At 38.7% G+C, this 18,952-nt stretch overlaps 1 protein-coding gene across 1 annotated transcript; it reads right to left on the reverse strand.

Moving 5' to 3' along the window:
- Positions 1 to 735: 735 nt before the first annotated feature.
- LOC125235206 (40S ribosomal protein S12, mitochondrial) lies at positions 736 to 18,714 on the reverse strand. Its single transcript, XM_048141683.1, has 5 exons — positions 18,626 to 18,714; positions 18,473 to 18,542; positions 2,898 to 3,067; positions 2,482 to 2,645; positions 736 to 868 (listed from the first exon to the last, which is right to left on the reverse strand). The coding sequence occupies exons 2-5, from the start codon at positions 18,540 to 18,542 to the stop codon at positions 787 to 789; spliced, it is 486 nt and encodes a 161-aa protein (XP_047997640.1). The 5' UTR covers positions 18,626 to 18,714; the 3' UTR covers positions 736 to 786.
- Positions 18,715 to 18,952: the final 238 nt, after the last annotated feature.

Raw genomic sequence — 18,952 nt, forward strand, 5'->3', positions numbered from 1 at the left:
ATATCATTAAACATCTTGATAAGGGATAGGGATAGGGATAGCGATAGGGATAGCGATAGGGATAGCAATAGGGATAGCGATAGCGATAGGGATAGCGATAGCGATAGGGCTAGCGATAGCGATAGCGATACGGATACGGATACGTATTATGTGCAATCGAAATAATCGCAGATAAACATACCTACAGAGAAACCTACGGTCCCTACGGATCCAAATGAAAATCTTAATGAATACTTTTATTACGCGGGCGAAGCCGCGGGTAAAAGCTAGTATTACCATATTCATAAACGTGCTCTAAAATTATCAAGCCGATAAAGTTCGTCTGTCCCTTTCCGACGTATTGGTGTGATAGAAAAGGACAAACGAACTTTATCGGCTTGATAACTTTAGAGTGGGTTTATGAACAAAAGGGTTAGAGTAATACCAAGCTAAATTGGCAGTGTTATGCCGGTGCAAGTGGTAGGTAATAATACCTATTTTTAAACGTCAAACTTCTATGAATTTATGATATGACGTTCAACCCTTGCACAGCGGGGATTTTAAGTGTGTAATAAAGTGATCGTTAATAACTGTTTAAAGTTATTTGTTTTGCAGTCGTGCCCTCACTTTGAAAACCCCCGACTTCAGCTGAACGTGTTACTTTGACAGTGACAGCAGTTTGTTTACGTTTATTCCGTTCAATTCGTAATGAGAATATAGTGTTAGGATTACCTACCATTTAAATGAAACAAAGTCTCCTTATAACATATTTATTGGGCTACGATCTAACTATACAGGGTGGTTGAGTTAAGGCTTCGGTTTGACGACGTGGGGCAGATCGTGCACGCCGCGCACGCACTTCAGCTTCACGCCGGGACAGTCCTTTAATCTGGAGACAAAAGCATTAACTTTCAAAAAATATTAATTCATTAACATGTAGAATTGGGTAACTCACGTAAAATTGTCGAAGGTCGCACGACATCGGCATCGCGCGTGCTCAATGAAACGTGTCCAGCGACCTTCGATAATTTTATGTGAGTTACTCGATTTTAGGGTCCCCCCACATCTAGCGTCTCGCGAGCGTCGCGTCGGGCCAACTGTATGGAAAAAGACGCCGCGTCGACGCGACGTCGACGCGACGTCGGGCTTTGCCCATACAGTTGGACCAACGCGACGCTCGCGAGACGCTAGATGTGGGGGGACCCTTACATGTTTAATATGTCAGTTTCTCACGGTATAGTTTTTAACCCCCGACGCAAAAACGACGGGGTGTTAAACTCGTAAGTTTGACGTGTCTGTCTGTGTGTCTGTCTGTCTGTTTGTCTGGCTGTCTGTGTGTGTGTGTCTGTCTGTGGCATCGTAGCTCCCGAACGGATGAACCGATTTAGATTTTTTTTTTGTCCGAAAGCTGAGTTAGTCGGGAGTGTTCTTAGCCATGTTTCATGAAAATCGGTCTACCATGTCGCGGTCGGGGGTTTTTTCAAAATTAAAATGTTGTGGTTAGGTTTATATTATTAAAATTGCATTTATTGAAATCAGGGGGCGTCATAAGCCTTCGGAAGTTGTCATGTACTTTGAATTTTGGTCCCATGTCACTGACCAGGTGGCCGAGCGGTTTAGGCATTAGTCCGGTACCTAAACGACCTTGACCTCGAAATGAGGTGCTTAGCATTTCTTATTTTTAGCGTTATCCCCCGGCACTTCGTCATAGCTAATAAGAGCTTGAGGTACACTCATCTCAGTCACTTAGCAACTTATCTCAGGATTTGGCGTAGACCCTCTAGGTTTTGTGGGGCGCTTGGCACTGAAAGTGTTAAATTAATTAGGGTTACCTTCCAACCCTAAGCAGTACGATGTTCCTATTGGTTATGTCCTATGCCCGGCACATAGGCCACCATTTCTTTGCCGTTCGACAGACGAGCGAATAAGGAGAATCATTCTTACTTTAAATGAATAAGTAGGTAGCTGAAATGGGACTGGGCCGGCTGTCTGTCGCATGCACCCACAGAAGTGGACAAAAATTGTCAGTTTGGGTGCCGCAAGACGGGCGAGGATCTGGCAGACCCAGGCGGCAACTAGACGCATATCTTAGCGACTGGCCGGAGATTGCTCAAGACCGTGTTATGTCCCTTATGTCCGATTCCCGGCACATAGGCACCATTTCTTTGCCGTTCGACAGACGGACCGAATAAGTTGCATTATTTCTTCCTTTAGAGGAATAAACGGTGCTCCCCACTCTAACCAGTACAATGTTGTGTTCCTGCAGGTTATGTCCAATGCCCGGCACGTAGGCCACCATTTCCTTGCCGTTCGACAGACGAACCGAATAAGTATAATTAATTCCTCCGGTGCTTACCTCCCCACTCTAACCAGTACGATGTTGTGTTCCTGCAGATTATGTCCGATGCCCGCGACATACCTAGGCCACCATTTCATTGTCGTTCGACAGACGGACGGAATAAGTTGCATTATTTCTTCCTTTAAAGGAATAAACGGTCTTACCTCCCCACTCTAACCAGTACAATGTTGTGTTCCTGCAGGTTATGGCCGATGCCCGGCACGTAGGCCACCATTTCCTTGCCGTTAGACAGACGGACTAGCACGCACTTGCGGTTGGCAGAGTTTGGCTTCTTAGGCTTTTTGATGAGGGTCTTTAGGACGACACCCTGAAATAAGATTATTGGCGATTAATCATACAGCTTGTTATAACATACAATTAAGCTATACTGGTATGCCGTGCATGGCCAAATTACTAGTTGCCTTACAAAGTCTGTCTTAATTAAAAAGTTAGTAACGCGCGGTCAATATGGCTAACATATAATATGGTCACTACCTCACTAGACTGAGCCAGACCGGTCGTTAAAATTAGGAAATATGGAAATCATCTTCGACCTTTATTTTGGAAAACTTCCAAATACCTTAGCGAAAGGGTTCCCATTGAGTGGGTTCCTCGACTTTCTGTGCTTGATATGTGGACCCGTGCGGTGCATCTGTGCTAGCGACGCCATGGTCTTTGCTAGGAGCGACTGTCCTGATGGTGGGAGTAAAGATGGTACTGCCAGTGGCTTGAGAACTGGTGAGATGGGTGCTGGAACAGAAAAGGAGTTTAAACAATAAGTACATGTCTCGGAGAAACTCATTTTTAACCCCCGAGGCAAAAACGACGGGGTGTTTGTGGGATAAGTTTGACGTGTCTGTCTGTCTGTCTGTGGCATCGTAGCTCCCGAAAGATGTACCGATTTAGATTGAGTTTTTTTGTTTGAAAGCTGAGTTAGTCGGGAGTGTTCTTATTAGCCATGTTTCATGAAAATCAGTCCACTATGTCGCGGTCGGGGGTTTTTCAAAATATTAATTTTGTGGTTAGGTTATGTATCATTTGGTGACAATTTTGTCTCTAAACGAAGCACTAAATTTCGCATTAGGTACTACGTCCTATCCGAATCCGTAAAAATAAGATCCGTCATAGCCTTAGATCTATTTATAAGTAGGTATGGTTTATTACGCACTACAGTTGAAGAATGACGGAAAGAAATCGGATGACGAAGATCGGATAAAGTACCGTAGGTATAAATCACGTATAAATGCCCCTAGCCTGGCTTTCAGAGATACCATTACACTAGAGAAATTTTGAAGGGTACCTCGGCGGTCGAGGTGGTGTAGCGGTTTATTACGTCAGCCGCTTTAGCTGGAGACCCGGGTTCGATCGGGTCCGGGTTTTTTTCAGTGGGCTTGATCGGTCATTCTTTAGTGTATGATATCTATTTTAGTTCACGTATAAATAGTTCTAATGACAGAATTTTCAGATGGAACTGACAGATTGCATACAAATCTTTTTTAAGAATTTTAAGATTATGACCACAGAGCTGGCGACTAATTCTGATCACGTACTTCTACCAGTGTATTTTTATATTTCCTTATAATTAAAAGAAGGATAATGAAAATCTATTTAACGGGTGAAGACTATCTACATTATCCATTTAAGTACCAATACCTAAATCTAGACTCAAAACTAGAGCTAAGCATCAAGACACGTAACACATACACAAGCAATAAAAAACGGTCACTTTCAAATATATTCCCGTACAGAGTGTCCCGTTTTCACAGCGTTCGAGTGTAGTTGTGCTATCGTTTTCATCATGCGCTGTCATCGCGGCTTCGAGTTGCGCTCGATCGTGATAAATTGTGCAAATGGCTTCAAACTTCAGAGATTGAGTTAAGTTTTGCAATTTTGCCGGCGAACAGATTAGGTTTGTTAGGGTTTTAGGAGTTTGATCTATGGTGATTTACATTCCTATTTTAAAGATAACAAAGCAAGATTAAGATGATGTAATACTTGAATGTGATAAGTAGGTACAATAATATGGTCTGCATTTCTAATCACTCAGTTTCAAATTGCTGAAGATCTTTCAATTTAATACTTGAATGTAATAAGTACAATAAAATGATCTGCATTTCTAATCACTCAGTTTTGGAGATTTTAAGTCATAATTTTCGCTTAAAGCGGTAAAATTTATTTTAATAATATACCTAGAGTACCTACCTAATCCTAATATCTATGGCATTCATTCAGACGTGTCTGTTTCTTACAAAATTATGTTTATAAAACTATAAACAAAAAATTTTATACTAATATTTTTATGATACTACCTTTCCATACTCAATTATGATCGCCAGATGTTTGTTTATTATTATCAGATTTAAAATACGGAACCCTAAAAAGTGCACTACACAGTGTAGTAGTGACACGAAGTAAAAAAAATCTTCAGAACATTCCCCGTTGTACAGACTGTATACAATCCATACTAATATTATAAATGGGAAAGTGTGTGTCTGTTTGCTTGTCCGTCTTTCACGGCAAAACCGAGCGACGAATTGTCGTGATTTTTTAAGTGGAGATAGTTGAAGGGATGGAGAGTGACATAGACTACTTTTTGTTTCTTTCTAACCCCCCACTTCCCTAAAATGAGTGATGGAAGTTTGTATGAAGCATTCCACAATTTTCGAAATTAACGCGAGCGAAGCAGCGGGCAAAAACTAGTATTATATAAATTAGCACTAAACAGAAAATCATGGTGTTTTATAACATTTAATAATGGAGTACCATTGTAAATACAAAACGCAAAGATCTCTCGAAAGCAATAAAAGCCAAATTTCTACCGTTATCCACAGATAAGCCCCGCAGGTGCCATCGCCACATTTGTTGATAATCCGCAAATAAAGACACAGTATGACGCTTCTTAACCCATACCCATTTCTATACCAAAATACAGGGTGTCCCACGACAATGCCACATGCAGGGAAAGTACTTACAGATGTAGTGCGAAAAGAATTTCCTTCGTATTTTTCCGGAAACGTACGAACGTATCATGCTATTTCAGTCACTCTCAGAACAAGACGTACTGATAATGTCAGAACTATCATGACAAATACGAAGGTTTCCGGAAAAATACGAAGAAAAAGCTTTCCGCGCTACATCTGTACCTTAAATATCGTAGATAGCATATTTTGCTAAAGGAAGATATCATTTTGATTAAAAAAAAACTATTTCAACTGCATTCATAGATTTTTAAATAATTAAACCGAGAATCATAAGGATTATAGTTTTACGTGGTTTTACTAAATAACATACCGTCGGCCACTCGGGAATAAAAGGAAGACCATAAATGTTAACATTTTTAATAGACTCTCATACTGGTTCTTGTAAACTACATTTTTTTTATACAATTAAAAAATAATTGTTGGATGAAGTTTTACTAAGTTTTAAAAGTAAAATAATGTCTTTTTTCAGCAAAATATCCTAAGGGTCCAAAGTTTGTAAGGCAAAACAAAATTAGATTAGTACGCGGGCGAAGCTGCGGGTAAAAGCTAGTACATACATATAGTCACTTCTCGGAGGGGTAAGCAGAGATAGAGACCACAGATTTTCACTTGCTAGGATCCAGACATACGTAATTACGTATAGTATGAATTGGCTTTTGCCGTAATCTGTTAAACAAAAACCTTTGTTTCTATTATTCACAGCGGCTAGCTCCCGTCTTCTCGGCACGCGCTAAAGTCTCAGTGTAGTTAAAAAGCAACTATCATGATAGCAATAAGGTTCTCAGAAAATTCATACTATACCTCTTTCGATTCTTTCATATTGTCCAGGAATAGACTTATTACGTAATGTTTTCTTTCAGCAAAATATCCTACCTATGATATTCTATCTATTTAAGGTATACTTTCCCTCCATATGGCATATCCGTGGGACACCCTGTATATATTATAACTATAGAAATACATATTTCAGTTTCACAGTAAACTAAATGAATACAGTTATAGAAGGCGGTACCGGCAGCGCCCTCTGATTGTGTCAATTGTGACGATTCGATGCGCAAGAGCATTGGGGTGATTGACGTTGCGATGTGTGGTCCGCAATGTTATTGGGGAAGGGATGTTGGCAGATGTTACCGTTATAGCTTTTTGATGTGAATGTAGCGGGTGTTAGGTAGGTATAATGACTGGTTTATATACACGTAATAATTACATTTATTCACGCACAGATTATCTTAACAAGATGTAGGTATCGTAGTATGTAGGTACCTAAAAAATATGTTTTTTTTTTAATCGTAATATTCGTAATCCTGCAAAGGATTCATATAAGAGGTGCAAGCACAAATTGCTTGCCCTTAGAGTTGATCAAAAGCGCCTGCCTAGCCTTCAGAAATAACATATACTAGAGAAATTTCGACGGGTACCTCGGCGGTCGAGGTGGTGTAGCGGTTTAGCACGTCAGCCGCGATAGCTGGAGACCTAAGTGCGAATCCGTTTCCATAGTTTTATTTCATGAGTAACTATCGCGGTAACCAAAGACAAGATTAGGTTATGTTATCTTAAGATTTATATAGGTACACAACAATGGGAACAAATCAAATTTTTTTACCAAATATTTGGATTTGGATTTTTAAGTAGTCACACTACTATATATAAATTAAAAATCGAAATAATATGTCATATATTAAAGAAAAAATGACGGACACCACTAGATTCGAACCGGCGTCTTTAGCAATCCGGGTTAACGCCATGAACGGCATGAACCTTGAACCCCTAGGCCACACCGTCACAGCGGAAGCCGTCGAAATTTCTCTTCTATATGCCATCTTTGTAAGACTAGGGTCTTTCACCAACTCTAAGGGCAAGCAGTGGGTGCTTGCACTGCCACTTGGTGCCACTGGTGGAGTCCGTCATTTTTTCTTTAAGACGATACGGTAGGGGTCAATTCTCCATACAAACGCTCTCGACTATTTCCTCCCTGGTTTTTGAAGATAGAGCAATGATTTTTTCAATACAGATTGTTATTATTTTTATCTGTGTCGGACCATTTTGATTTTTTTGATATTCTACTTTTAAAGATTCTAGAGCCAATCCTAAAATTCCAAAAACGGCCTTTTTCATTGTGGCGTAAAAAAAGGTGTGATACTCAAGATTGGTAACAATTAACCAAAAAAGCTAAACGATCCGACATAGATTATTTCATTGTTATTCAGATTCTCAAATTTCGTTCCGATTGATTAAGTTTTGAAGGAGGAAAGAGTCGAGAGCGGAACCTCGATTTTAAAGATTTTTTTGAAATATCTTTTGACTGAGTTGTTTTTAATGGACAATTTTTTTTCGATAAATCTAGTTAATATCACTTGTATATTTAACTCGCGCTAACATTCAAAACTTTACAATTTTAAATTAACAAGGAACCGTCCCTAAATGAAAAATAAATAGGCAAATATGTTCCCCGAAATCCGAAGCACATGTCACCAGATCCCAGAAGGTACAGAAGTTGTGTTTGTCCAGCGCTGGGACAACAAAACAGACTCCTTGGGGACTTCAAGTCACGTACTATGAGCAAATATTTCACTGATATTTGTTAGACTTTATACTACATTGTAATAATGGTGAGGTTTGGTCAACGTTTGGAATGTCGTCTAGAAATGTTGCATTTTGTAGTATTGTTGGGAAGTTTCTGTTTCTTGTTTTGTTGTGGGATAATCGGCAGGACACTTGCATCTGCTCACGCAAGCAAATATTAACAATATTTTGTGGTGCGAGTGATAAGCCTAAGCGGTCATAGAAATTGCACAGATGATTGAAGAATTGGAATTGAAAAAATAGGACAACTTTATTTTTAAATAAATAAAAATGTTATAAATGGGTGATAGTCAAGTAACACGTAAGAACAAGAACATTCTTCTACGATCTTCTAAATTAGTCTGAAAGTTGTCAAAAGTCGGAGGTAGGTACTTGTATCATTTTGCACGGATATTGTGTGTGTGTGTCATTAGACTGTAAACAGTGTAAACTATCAGTACTAAGTATGTATCACAATCCTAAACTATTTTACTAACACGTCGATGTTTCGTATAGTTTTTATTTTTTTATATCTTAATAGGTATCATTTTTCTCATTCCATCAACATATTTTAATACCATGTGTCCCCAAGATATCAAGTTAATACGTAGTCGAAAACTCGCTACCGCTCACAAACTGCACCTGTCCATCCGTCCAGAAAGTACCTGCTCTTTTTGCGGATTATAATCCGCTAATAGTGGGCATTGTCCGCCGCCTGCCAGCGTGACTCCGTCATTACAATGGGCAAGAGTTGAGCCACGCTTCCAAGAACCTTCCATCATATTTTATAAAGTCCACTTCGAATTTCTACTTTAAATGAAACGCTTTAAAATTAATTTTACAAGTGAAGGATTAAATTATGACATGCGCTTGTGACAGTTAAGTCGCCACCCGCTAGCGCTTGTGATTTAAATCATATCTCAAACGCATAAAGACGATTTTGCCTTAACTTTAAAGCGGTTTTCATCTTGATTGTGTAACTTTATCAGTAAACTGATTTGCTGATTGTAACGATCGCAATTGTAGTCCACAATGGACAAGAATGTCCAAATCTTAGCCTATATTACGTAGTAGTGTTTGCTATTCATTCAAAATTTGTTTTCTAGGAAGCGAGGATTATATTTACAGGTTTTTTAATTGGCTCGCGCGAAGGCGTGAAGTGTATGAATTGACCAAAAGAATGTTAAATGGAAAATTTTAATCCATCTTTTCAGAAGGTAAATATAATGCTTCAGACGCGTGGACATTAGATTAAAATGTTAAAAGGAACTGGACAGAGAGGTTTTGTTGCTCATATATTATAAATAGTTTTATCGCTACGGTATTACTCGTATGATATGTTATTATTTGTATGGTCTAACTCGGAACTGTTATGAACTATACGAGCCAAAACTTTTAAATATGGTGAACTATGAATGTTCCCAATTTTCCCGTTAATTAAGTTTAGCTAAACCTTTTATTGGTGAAATGTCGATATCATCATCATCATCATCATATCAGCCCTTATCGCCCACTGCTGAGCATAGGCCTCTCTTCTAGTACGCCACTTCTCCCGGTCCTGGGCTAGTCTCATCCAGTTGGGACCCGCAGTTTTTCGGTTGTCGTCGACCCAACGATGAAGCCAACGGATGCCAGGCACTTCTTGGCGATATACATTTTTGTAACCAATCAATCCTTACTGAAAGTAATCGGTAAGATTCCTCTTCCTACTACCTACGCGAGAACCTAGCATATATACAATCACGCCTGCATCCCATAAAGGGGTAGGCAGTGCACATGAAACTATACTCAAGGTTTTGTTTTGCGCCACTCTTGGCCAATACTCGTAAGGGGTTGAAAGACACGATGTGACATTGCAGTGATAGGTTGCCAGCCTCTCACCTACCCCATCCTCGATCCTTGCGTTATCCCGGCATTTGCCACGGCTCATGTGAACCTGGGGTCCGCTTTGACAACTAATCCCAAGATTTGGTGTACGCACTAGTTTTACGAAAGCGACTGCCATCTGACCTTTCAACCCGAAGGGTAAGACCTTATTGGAATTAGTCCGGTTTCCTCACGATGTTTTCCTTCACCGAAAAGTAACTGGTATATATCAATTGATCTATCGCACATAAGCTCCGAAAAACTCATTGGTACGAGCCGGGGTTCGAACCCGCGATCTCCGGGTCGAAAGTCGCACGCACTTTCCGCTAAGCCACCAGCGCTTCCAGCCTACGTCACAATTTAATCCATATTCCACAGTCGACTACCTAAAGAAGCATAGCATATCCATAAAAAATCTTTACAGCACATTAGCATCCTTTAACAGTAAACTTAGCGCAGTGAAGCGGTCAGGCGTCCGGAAGCCAGAGCTTTCTTCCCGTGGGAAGAAAGTAGCCCGGGGAGGTCCCACGCAACAATGAGATGTGTTTAATGTCGATGTATGGGCGATTGGGCATTGTGATGGGTGTATGCCCTATGTGGTGTGTTGTTTGTGTCGCTCAGGTGGATGTTATTGTAAAATTAAATGAAGAATCGAGAAAAGGTGAAAGAGTTGATGTTAGAACGGTCTAAACACTTAATACGTGAAATAAATTGTTTAGTTTACACTATTACTGATCCTGCCGGCGTATCATGCTTCAAATTTTATCACTTATCCAAGTGGATAAGACATCTGTCACTCTCGCACTAACATACTTGCCAAAGCGTGACGGATGCTTTATCCACGTAGATAAGTGATAAAATTGGAAGCATAATACGCCGGCTGGATACTAATATTATAAATGGCAAAGTGTGTGTGTCTGTTTGTTTGTCCGTCTATGTATTTCTATCTTTAGATGTTTAGCTGATTTGATTGTGTTTATGTGAGATATATTAATAAAGTTTTAGTATTGGTCCTTCTCAACTACAGTCAAATTCGTTGTTCAACTTTATCTTAATCCGTCTCGTTCTTCACTCGTCATAATCTGCTTTCCGCAAGTTTGCTGTTACATCTATGTGTTTCGTGTTTTTTCACAGTTTCAGGTCGGTACCAACAGAATATGACCAAATACGAAATAGGTGGTGGTGAGTTGTCGTTCGACACCCCTGCTGGGGTGTGAGTGGCCCCTTCCGCGCTGGGCGCTGTGGGGGCTGTGTCGGGGCGCGCCCCATCCTTGTGGGGCGGTCTGACGCCGTCTTTTTGTGGACGGCTCGGTGATCCGGTGTTTGCTAGCCCTACCGCTACCGGCCGTTATCCAACCCCGCGACCCCTAGCCTGGTGATACCGTTTGAGCGGGGCCAGGTTCGGGGCCGCAGTGAAGGCGACCGGCAGCTCGGGCTAGCGTGGGCGTGGTCATCATGTGGTGCATCAAATCCGAATACAAACATGAGTCTGTGTTTCCACATGAGTACAATCCATGCAGGTCTCTTTAAAGCAAGACTTGAGTAAATGAGTATCTCATAGGTAAGCGTGCTCCACCGTAGACCGCATCATTACTTGCCATCAGGTGTGATCGTGGTCAAACGTCTACCTATTCATTCTAAAAAAAAACATATTTAGAAGCAATCAATTTGACATCTCATAGTTATGTTATCTAAGATCTTTGTATCCGAACATGAGAAAAGGATTGCAGTAGGTACAAATACTACAATTGTCAGTTAGCACCTTATTTGAACCTTCAAACTTACTCTTAAGGGCTACATCGCTCATGTAGATGCCAGCACTATCGATACAATGAGGTGACCACATTGTCCAAGCCCATTCACACCTAAGCTTTGTGCGGCATGACTTGAGATTTTCATTATAAATTTGGTTGACCATATTTCTGGCTATTTGTGCATTGTGCTGACCATATGCCAGCTATGCAATATGACTATTTGGTTAGATAATGAAAGGCTTACAAGTTACTTTATAAGCTGCTTTCATTTTACAACTTTGCTAAAAAAAAAACATATTTTTTTTACAAGCATTACTGACTGTATGTACTTTTCTCAACGCAGAAAACTACCATTTATAGAGACAACTCTTGGGTCTACTCGTACCTTTTTCATCATGTTCCTAAATTTTTCTGATTCTGCTTTCGTCAGCCATTCTTCATTCTGCAGTCATTATCGTCTTTGACCATATGAGTTGTTGGCCTTTTTCTTATTCCGACTCAGTCGTTTTTCGTTATTTCGTATTCCAAAATCACATGGGGCCCATTTCTCGAAGCTACAAGTTACAATTTTCAACTGGTTGTCAGTGTCTAATATGACAAGTTGGAAAGAGACTTCCGCTTGTAACTTGTAACTTCCAGTTTTGAGAAATGGGCCCCAGGGTTCATCAATTAATTTCTTCAGGACCCCGTAATGTAATCGCAAATTATAAATGCAGACATCAATCGCAATGAAAAAATCAACAGTGATCGACTCTGGCCAACGTGGGACTCGAACCCACATCCTTGGATTGCCGGTCCAATGCGTTACCACAAAAAAAAAACATATGGATTATTAACATTCCCGTAATGTAATGATTAGCAGACTATTACAGTACATTTAAATGTGGTCCACATTGGATAGGACCGTTATTTGGCGACCTATGTTTTATTTGTTATATTTATGTAGAGTAGACACATTTATCCTATAATTGAAATAGGCTACTTGACCCTTTTTTAAAGTTTCTTATATTATTTATTACTGTCCAATTAACTGAAAAAAATAGTGCCATATTTTATTACGACTTAAAAACCGCAAAAAATCATTTATAAAGTATACTTTCACTTAATTTTCAACATTAGCCATGTTAATCTATAAATTAATTGTCTGTGATGTGCATGACGTAAATCGAATTGAACATAAATTTTTCTGACATTTTATGCTTCATACCTACTTATGATGAACTTTATGCTTCATACTTATGTCAGTGATTGACTCGATATGAAGTTAAGTTAGGTTCTATGACGTCACTACATGTCAGACAGCGTTTTCGGTGGCCAAAGTTAAAATAGTTATTTGTTATACAAGGGGGCAAAGTTGTATTTTAATGTCGAGTGTGGAATTGAAAAACGAGCAAGTGAAAGGATTCTATAGTTGAACCACGAGCGAAGCGAGTGGTTCGAGAATAGAATCCTGAACTTGCGAGTTTTTTAACACACGAGAAGTAAAATACATTTGCACCCGAGTGTAACATAAAACTTTTCCCCTCACTATAGCGAGGAAACTACAACGCAAAAAATGCGTTTATCACTGCTTCCAGTAGTTCCACAGGTGGTAAATCATCTTTATTACTAGATTCACCTACTTTTATCAATTTTAAAGCAGTTAATTTGACTTTATTCAAGGTCAAATTACTTTACCCACTAGTGGATAAAATGCGTTTTTACCCGCTGGTATTAAAGGACAAAACACGTGTTTCCGAGCTAGTGAGGGGAAAAAAATATTACACACATTTTTAATCGAAAATACGTAGCTACCATACACTTTTAATACCCAAAATCTATAAACATTGGTTTCTTATGTCAAACACTACAGGAAACAATAATTTCTTGTGCCAAATAAGAGTCTAGAGTCTGTAGATCAGGATCTAAACACTTTCTTTTAACAGAACAGATAATTTACCCATAAACAGTCAAGGTACAGTAAGGCCACAGTATAATAAAGAGTACTATTGTGCAGTATGGCCACTCCCGATCCCCGCTGAAAGTGCCGCCCACCCCCTCTCGGTTACCTCACAGTTACCGCCTGTCAAAACCGCGAACAGTCGACCTGTCATATTTCACTCATACAAGCATAGTTCGCGTTCACCTACACGAGCTTAGACTGTGTGCTAGGAACGCGCCTCTTTCATATATTTGATCGCCAGTGTCCGAGATGTGGTAAGGCGGACAAAGTGCCAGAAATATGTATACACGACATTATTGCTTACATGGTAAGGTTGTGGATACATATTTCTGGCACTGTCCGTATCTATGTTTAATAGAGCTAATAAAGCTACTTAATTTATATCAAAGCCATTATGTTCAGGTGCAGGGTAACAACCAACACCAGGTTTTTTTTAAATAAAAACAGTCATTTTTTTTTCTGCACTTACAAATATTATGATCAACTTTCCATGCTTAATATTCTTTTACTGCTGCGTTCAGAAAAATAATTGTTTATCTGTTTGTTTTTAATATTAATATTATTGTAATTGTAATCATTGAGTTTGTATTGTTAATTATTGTTATTATTAATTTCTGTGGCTGTAGGGTTGAAATAATTGTACTTTTGTGTTTGTTTTTGTTTTTAAATTAATGTGTTATCTGTCGTGGCATCACCAAATGGGCCCAACGGAAGATCAGCGCTGGCTACATGGCTAGCATCATGCTGAGTTGGGTCCATTTCGTGATGAACATTTTTATGTCATTTTGTTCTTTGCCATTTTATGTTTGATGTCTGTACATGTCCGTACATGTTATGTGATTGTCATGAATAAATGTCTTTTATCTTTTTTTTATCTTTATCATCTTTTAATAACCAATATATAATCTAAAAATTTGCATTACCCCTCTTAGAACCAGTATTGATCAACGCATAATTAGATTACAAGTGAATTTTTTTGACAAGCATGTAAATAAATTACAGGTGATTATACCTACATGTAAATAAAATAAAAATAAAATAATAACTATAAAAAATATCTTTTACACGCCCTCTCAGCGTGAGAGGGCTAGGATACAGTATCCACGCTAGCCCCATGCGGATTGGTGATTGATCAACAGCAACTAGTATCGGAATTACGTGCCAGCTGCAAAATCAGCATACAATTCTGCTACAAGCCACAGTAGGGCTGCACACCATTTTTAACCCCCGACGCAAAAACGACGGGGTGTTATAAGTTTGACGTGTCTGTCTGTCTGTCTGTCTGTCTGTCTGTCTGTCTGTCTGTCTGTCTGTCTGTTTGTCTGTGTGTGTGTCTGTCTGTGGCATCGTAGCTCTCGAACGGATGAACCGATTTTGATTTAGTTTTTTTTGTTTGAAAGCTGAATTAGTCGGGAGTGTTCTTAGCCATGTTTGATGGTAATCGGTCCACTATGTCGGAGGTTATTCAAAATTTTAATTAGTTTTTTTTTATAAAAAAAAATTACAATGGTATGTGGCTGATTCTTAGCGGCCCGAAATGTATTACAAAAACACCTAAATACTATTTTTTTCAGCCTTCTAGCTCAAAAAATAAAGATTTTACACCCGGGTTAGATTTTTTTGAAAAAAAAAATTATCCAAATCGGTCCAAAAAAATGTCTATATATACGAAAATATAAAATTCGTGTGGCACTATTGTGCCACCGAAAGCCCAAATCTGAAGTCCATTTTGGTCTATCTCTTATCGTTTCCGAGATATAACGTCTTGAAAGTACGAAATGTACTAAACTTCTACTATTTGTTTGTGAAATCGTTGCTATCACATTCCATCAGGCGCTCATGACTAAATTGTATGGAAGTGTCGAAATCCGACTCGCACTTGACCAATTATCGTAGAAAGTTGTGTTTCGACGTAAAACGATGAGGTGTTATAAGTTTGACGTGTCTATCTGTCTCTGTGTGTGTGTGTGTGTGTGTGTGTGTGTGTGTGTGTCTGTCTGTGGCATCGCATCGTGTCGTAGCTCCTGAACGGATCTACCGATTTTGATTTATTTTTTGTTTATAAAAGGTGAATTAGTCGAGTGTTTTTTATTTATATTAGCTGTAGGTGAGGGCCTTTCTTCCCGTGGGAGAAGGCGACTGTGGGATGTGGGTTAAATTGTGGCGTAGGCGAGAGGCTGGCAACCTGTCACTGCAATGTCACAGTTTCGTTTTCTTTCAACCCCTTATTTGCCAACAGTGGCACTGAAACCTGAGTAGTTTCATGTGCTCTGCCTACCCCTTCATGGGACACAGGCGTGATTGTATGTATATGTAGCTGTAGGTGATGGCCGCTGGTCCAAGATGGTCGCCGCCACAAAAAAAATTATTTATTTATTATGGATTACAGAGGCAAGCCTGATCGCGCGATAAATGATAAAACCAGCAGGGTTAGCACATGATTGCCGCGAGAGTATGTCACCGCGAGATAGACTACCGGTTCCTATGTCATTAATACAATTACGACAAAGACGTGTCATCTCATCTATCTCGCGGCGACATACTCTCGCGGCAATCATGTGCTAGGCCTAAAGGGGCGGCTCATTCTGCGATTCTATCGCCGCGCTACATGTATATGGCGGCGGCCGCGAGTTTCGCGGCCCGTTCACTGGTGACGACCTTCACGCGGCGCAATAGAATTCTATGTCGGCTGCTCGCGTGCGGTCTGTTTGTTAATGTAGGTAAGAATTTAGAATGGCGGCATTTTATGAACATCAAAGGAGTGAGCCTTCAGTATTTGTACTATTATATTCTGTGATATTCGTACTATTAGTAAGTGCGAAAAGGATGGCCTGGCGCGACCATGCTATCGGTGCTGATTTTTAACCGCCGCCTCAAATCTCAAAGGAAGGGGTTCTCAATTCGTCTGTATTTTATTTTTTATGTTTGTTCCTCGATATCTCCGTCGCTACTGGACCGATTTTGAATTTTTTTTTTGATAGTATATGAATACAGATTGGTCCCATTTTTCTCAGAACCCAGTTCTGATGATGGGATCCTGGAGAAATCGAGAGAACTCCTCAAATCTGAAAGGCATACATATGGTGATTTTTGTGTTTTTAAAGGAATGGCATGCATTTACTTACGGAACAGTGACATTTGGTGCAGTGGAACTGCTGATGATGGTCAGAACGGAACTCCTCAAATCTGAACGGCACGCTTATAGTGACTTTGGTATTTTTATAAGATCAGCATGCCCTTACGTCCAGAACAGTGACATTTGGTGCACTGGAACTTCTGATGATGGTCAGAACGGAACTCCTCAAATTTGAACGGCACGCTTATAGTGACTTTGGTATTTTTATAAGAACAGCATGCACTTACGTCCAGAACAGTGACATTTGGTGCAGTGGAACTCCTGATGTTGGTCAGAACGGAACTCCTCAGATCTGAACGGCACGCTTATAATGACTTTAGTATTTTTATAAAAACAGCATGCACTTACCTCTAGAACATCTTGAACGTAAAAAATGTAGGTAAGTAGGTACTTAACATACAATTCGGTACTTGAATTCCAAAACACAAGAAATATGACAAAAGAAAGAGCCCCCTACAAAAAGAAAGAAATAAAAACCTTAAATTATAAATTTAAAAAACCCCCGACACAAAAGAAAGGTGAATTAAATTAAAAATTAAATAAAAAAAGGGTGAAAAAAACTAAAAGTGCGAGCTTTCAAAAAGTAATAAAATAACTAAATAAGTAGCTCTAGGAATACCTACCTTCCTTCTTACGAAATACCTACCTTCTTCTTCTTAGGAATATCTACCTACCTTCTACCTTCTTACGAAATACGTAAGATGAAAACCTAACTACGAAATTCTTGAACGTAAAAATTTTGGTACTTAAACATAAAATTACTTGAATTCTTAAACACAAGAAATATGACAAAATAAATTATTAATTATTATTCTCTTTATTGATTTCCATTATTAATTAATGGTAAAGTGTTGTCGCGTCGGGGGACCGCTCTTTGCCTGTCTAACTTGAAACTTAAAAACTAAATATTTACACAGCTAAACTAACTTAATAAATGTTTAACAAAAAATTCACTAGGTACATACATTAAACTAACTACCTGAACATGAACAATGTAACTATACAACCAAAATGTCAAAGGAAGTATTAGAATTACAAGTAAAGTATATGTTTACAACCAAACAAACTAGATAAGTGCTGAGCAAAAATTTCAACACCCAATCTTAAAATAAGACTCTAAAGACTGCATCGGAAACACAACCGTCAACGACGTCTGCCCTTACGCTAATATTGAGAGCGGTCCCCCGACGCGACAACACTTTACCATTAATTAATAATGGAAATCAATAAAGAGAATAATAATTAATAATTTATTTTGTCATATTTCTTGTGTTTAAGAATTCAAGTAATTTTATGTTTAAGTACCAAAATTTTTACGTTCAAGAATTTCGTAGTTAGGTTTTCATCTTACGTATTTCGTAAGAAGGTAGAAGGTAGGTAGATATTCCTAAGAAGAAGAAGGTAGGTATTTCGTAAGAAGGAAGGTAGGTATTCCTAGAGCTACTTATTTAGTTATTTTATTACTTTTTGAAAGCTCGCACTTTTAGTTTTTTTCACCCTTTTTTTATTTAATTTTTAATTTAATTCACCTTTCTTTTGTGTCGGGGGTTTTTTAAATTTATAATTTATTGTCAGCCCTTAAACAACCTGTCTCCTTGTACTTTGATTATACAAATAGAAACTAAGTCAGTTGTGTAAACTCTAAATCAAGTATGTCCCTCTTTAGAATTGTCCGCTTTTATGTAGTTGATTTCCTTTTGATTCCTTGAAACAGTAGTCTTTTATTAACTACTTATTCCGTTCAATATAACCATAGAACACAGTATTATGTTGTGCTACAGTAAGTGCCATATTACCAAGTTCAAGTAGGTTATAATATCTAGTATGATTTAATCATTTCTGAATAAAATTTTCTATTAAAATGTAGTATTCTATTCCGGTTTGATAAATTTTAGATCTGTTATTGATAAATACCTGTAATTGCTGCATACTGAGTCCTAATTCCAGCGGAGACTAGGGATAACCCTCTTCGAATAAGATTCATCTAAAACAAGCAATATTCACATTGAGATTTCTGGTACAGGCACTTCGTAACTAACTTTAGCCTGAACGAATATTTATACTCACTTTGTAATACAGAAAATATTCCTAAAAATGTAATTTGTACAAAATAATGTTATTATTGAAATTATAACCTCAACGAAATCTGACATTTGACAATCAATGACAGCTGATTGTGGATTTGCCAGCACAATAAAAATAATCTCCACATTTTTTTCAACGTACTGCTATTCGATGGTAGATGGCGCTATAATCAAATTGTAATTCTGTTCATCCACCTCCCGCTAGATGGCGTAATATTGTAAAATATCCTTTGTGATTTATAATTTAATTTAAGTATTATACTGCTTAGCTTAGTATAACTTCGCTTATTGTTCTTTTAATAATGTGTGT

This window comes from Leguminivora glycinivorella, chromosome 17 (genome assembly GCF_023078275.1).
Source record: "Leguminivora glycinivorella isolate SPB_JAAS2020 chromosome 17, LegGlyc_1.1, whole genome shotgun sequence".
Taxonomy (NCBI): Eukaryota; Metazoa; Arthropoda; class Insecta; order Lepidoptera; family Tortricidae; genus Leguminivora; species Leguminivora glycinivorella.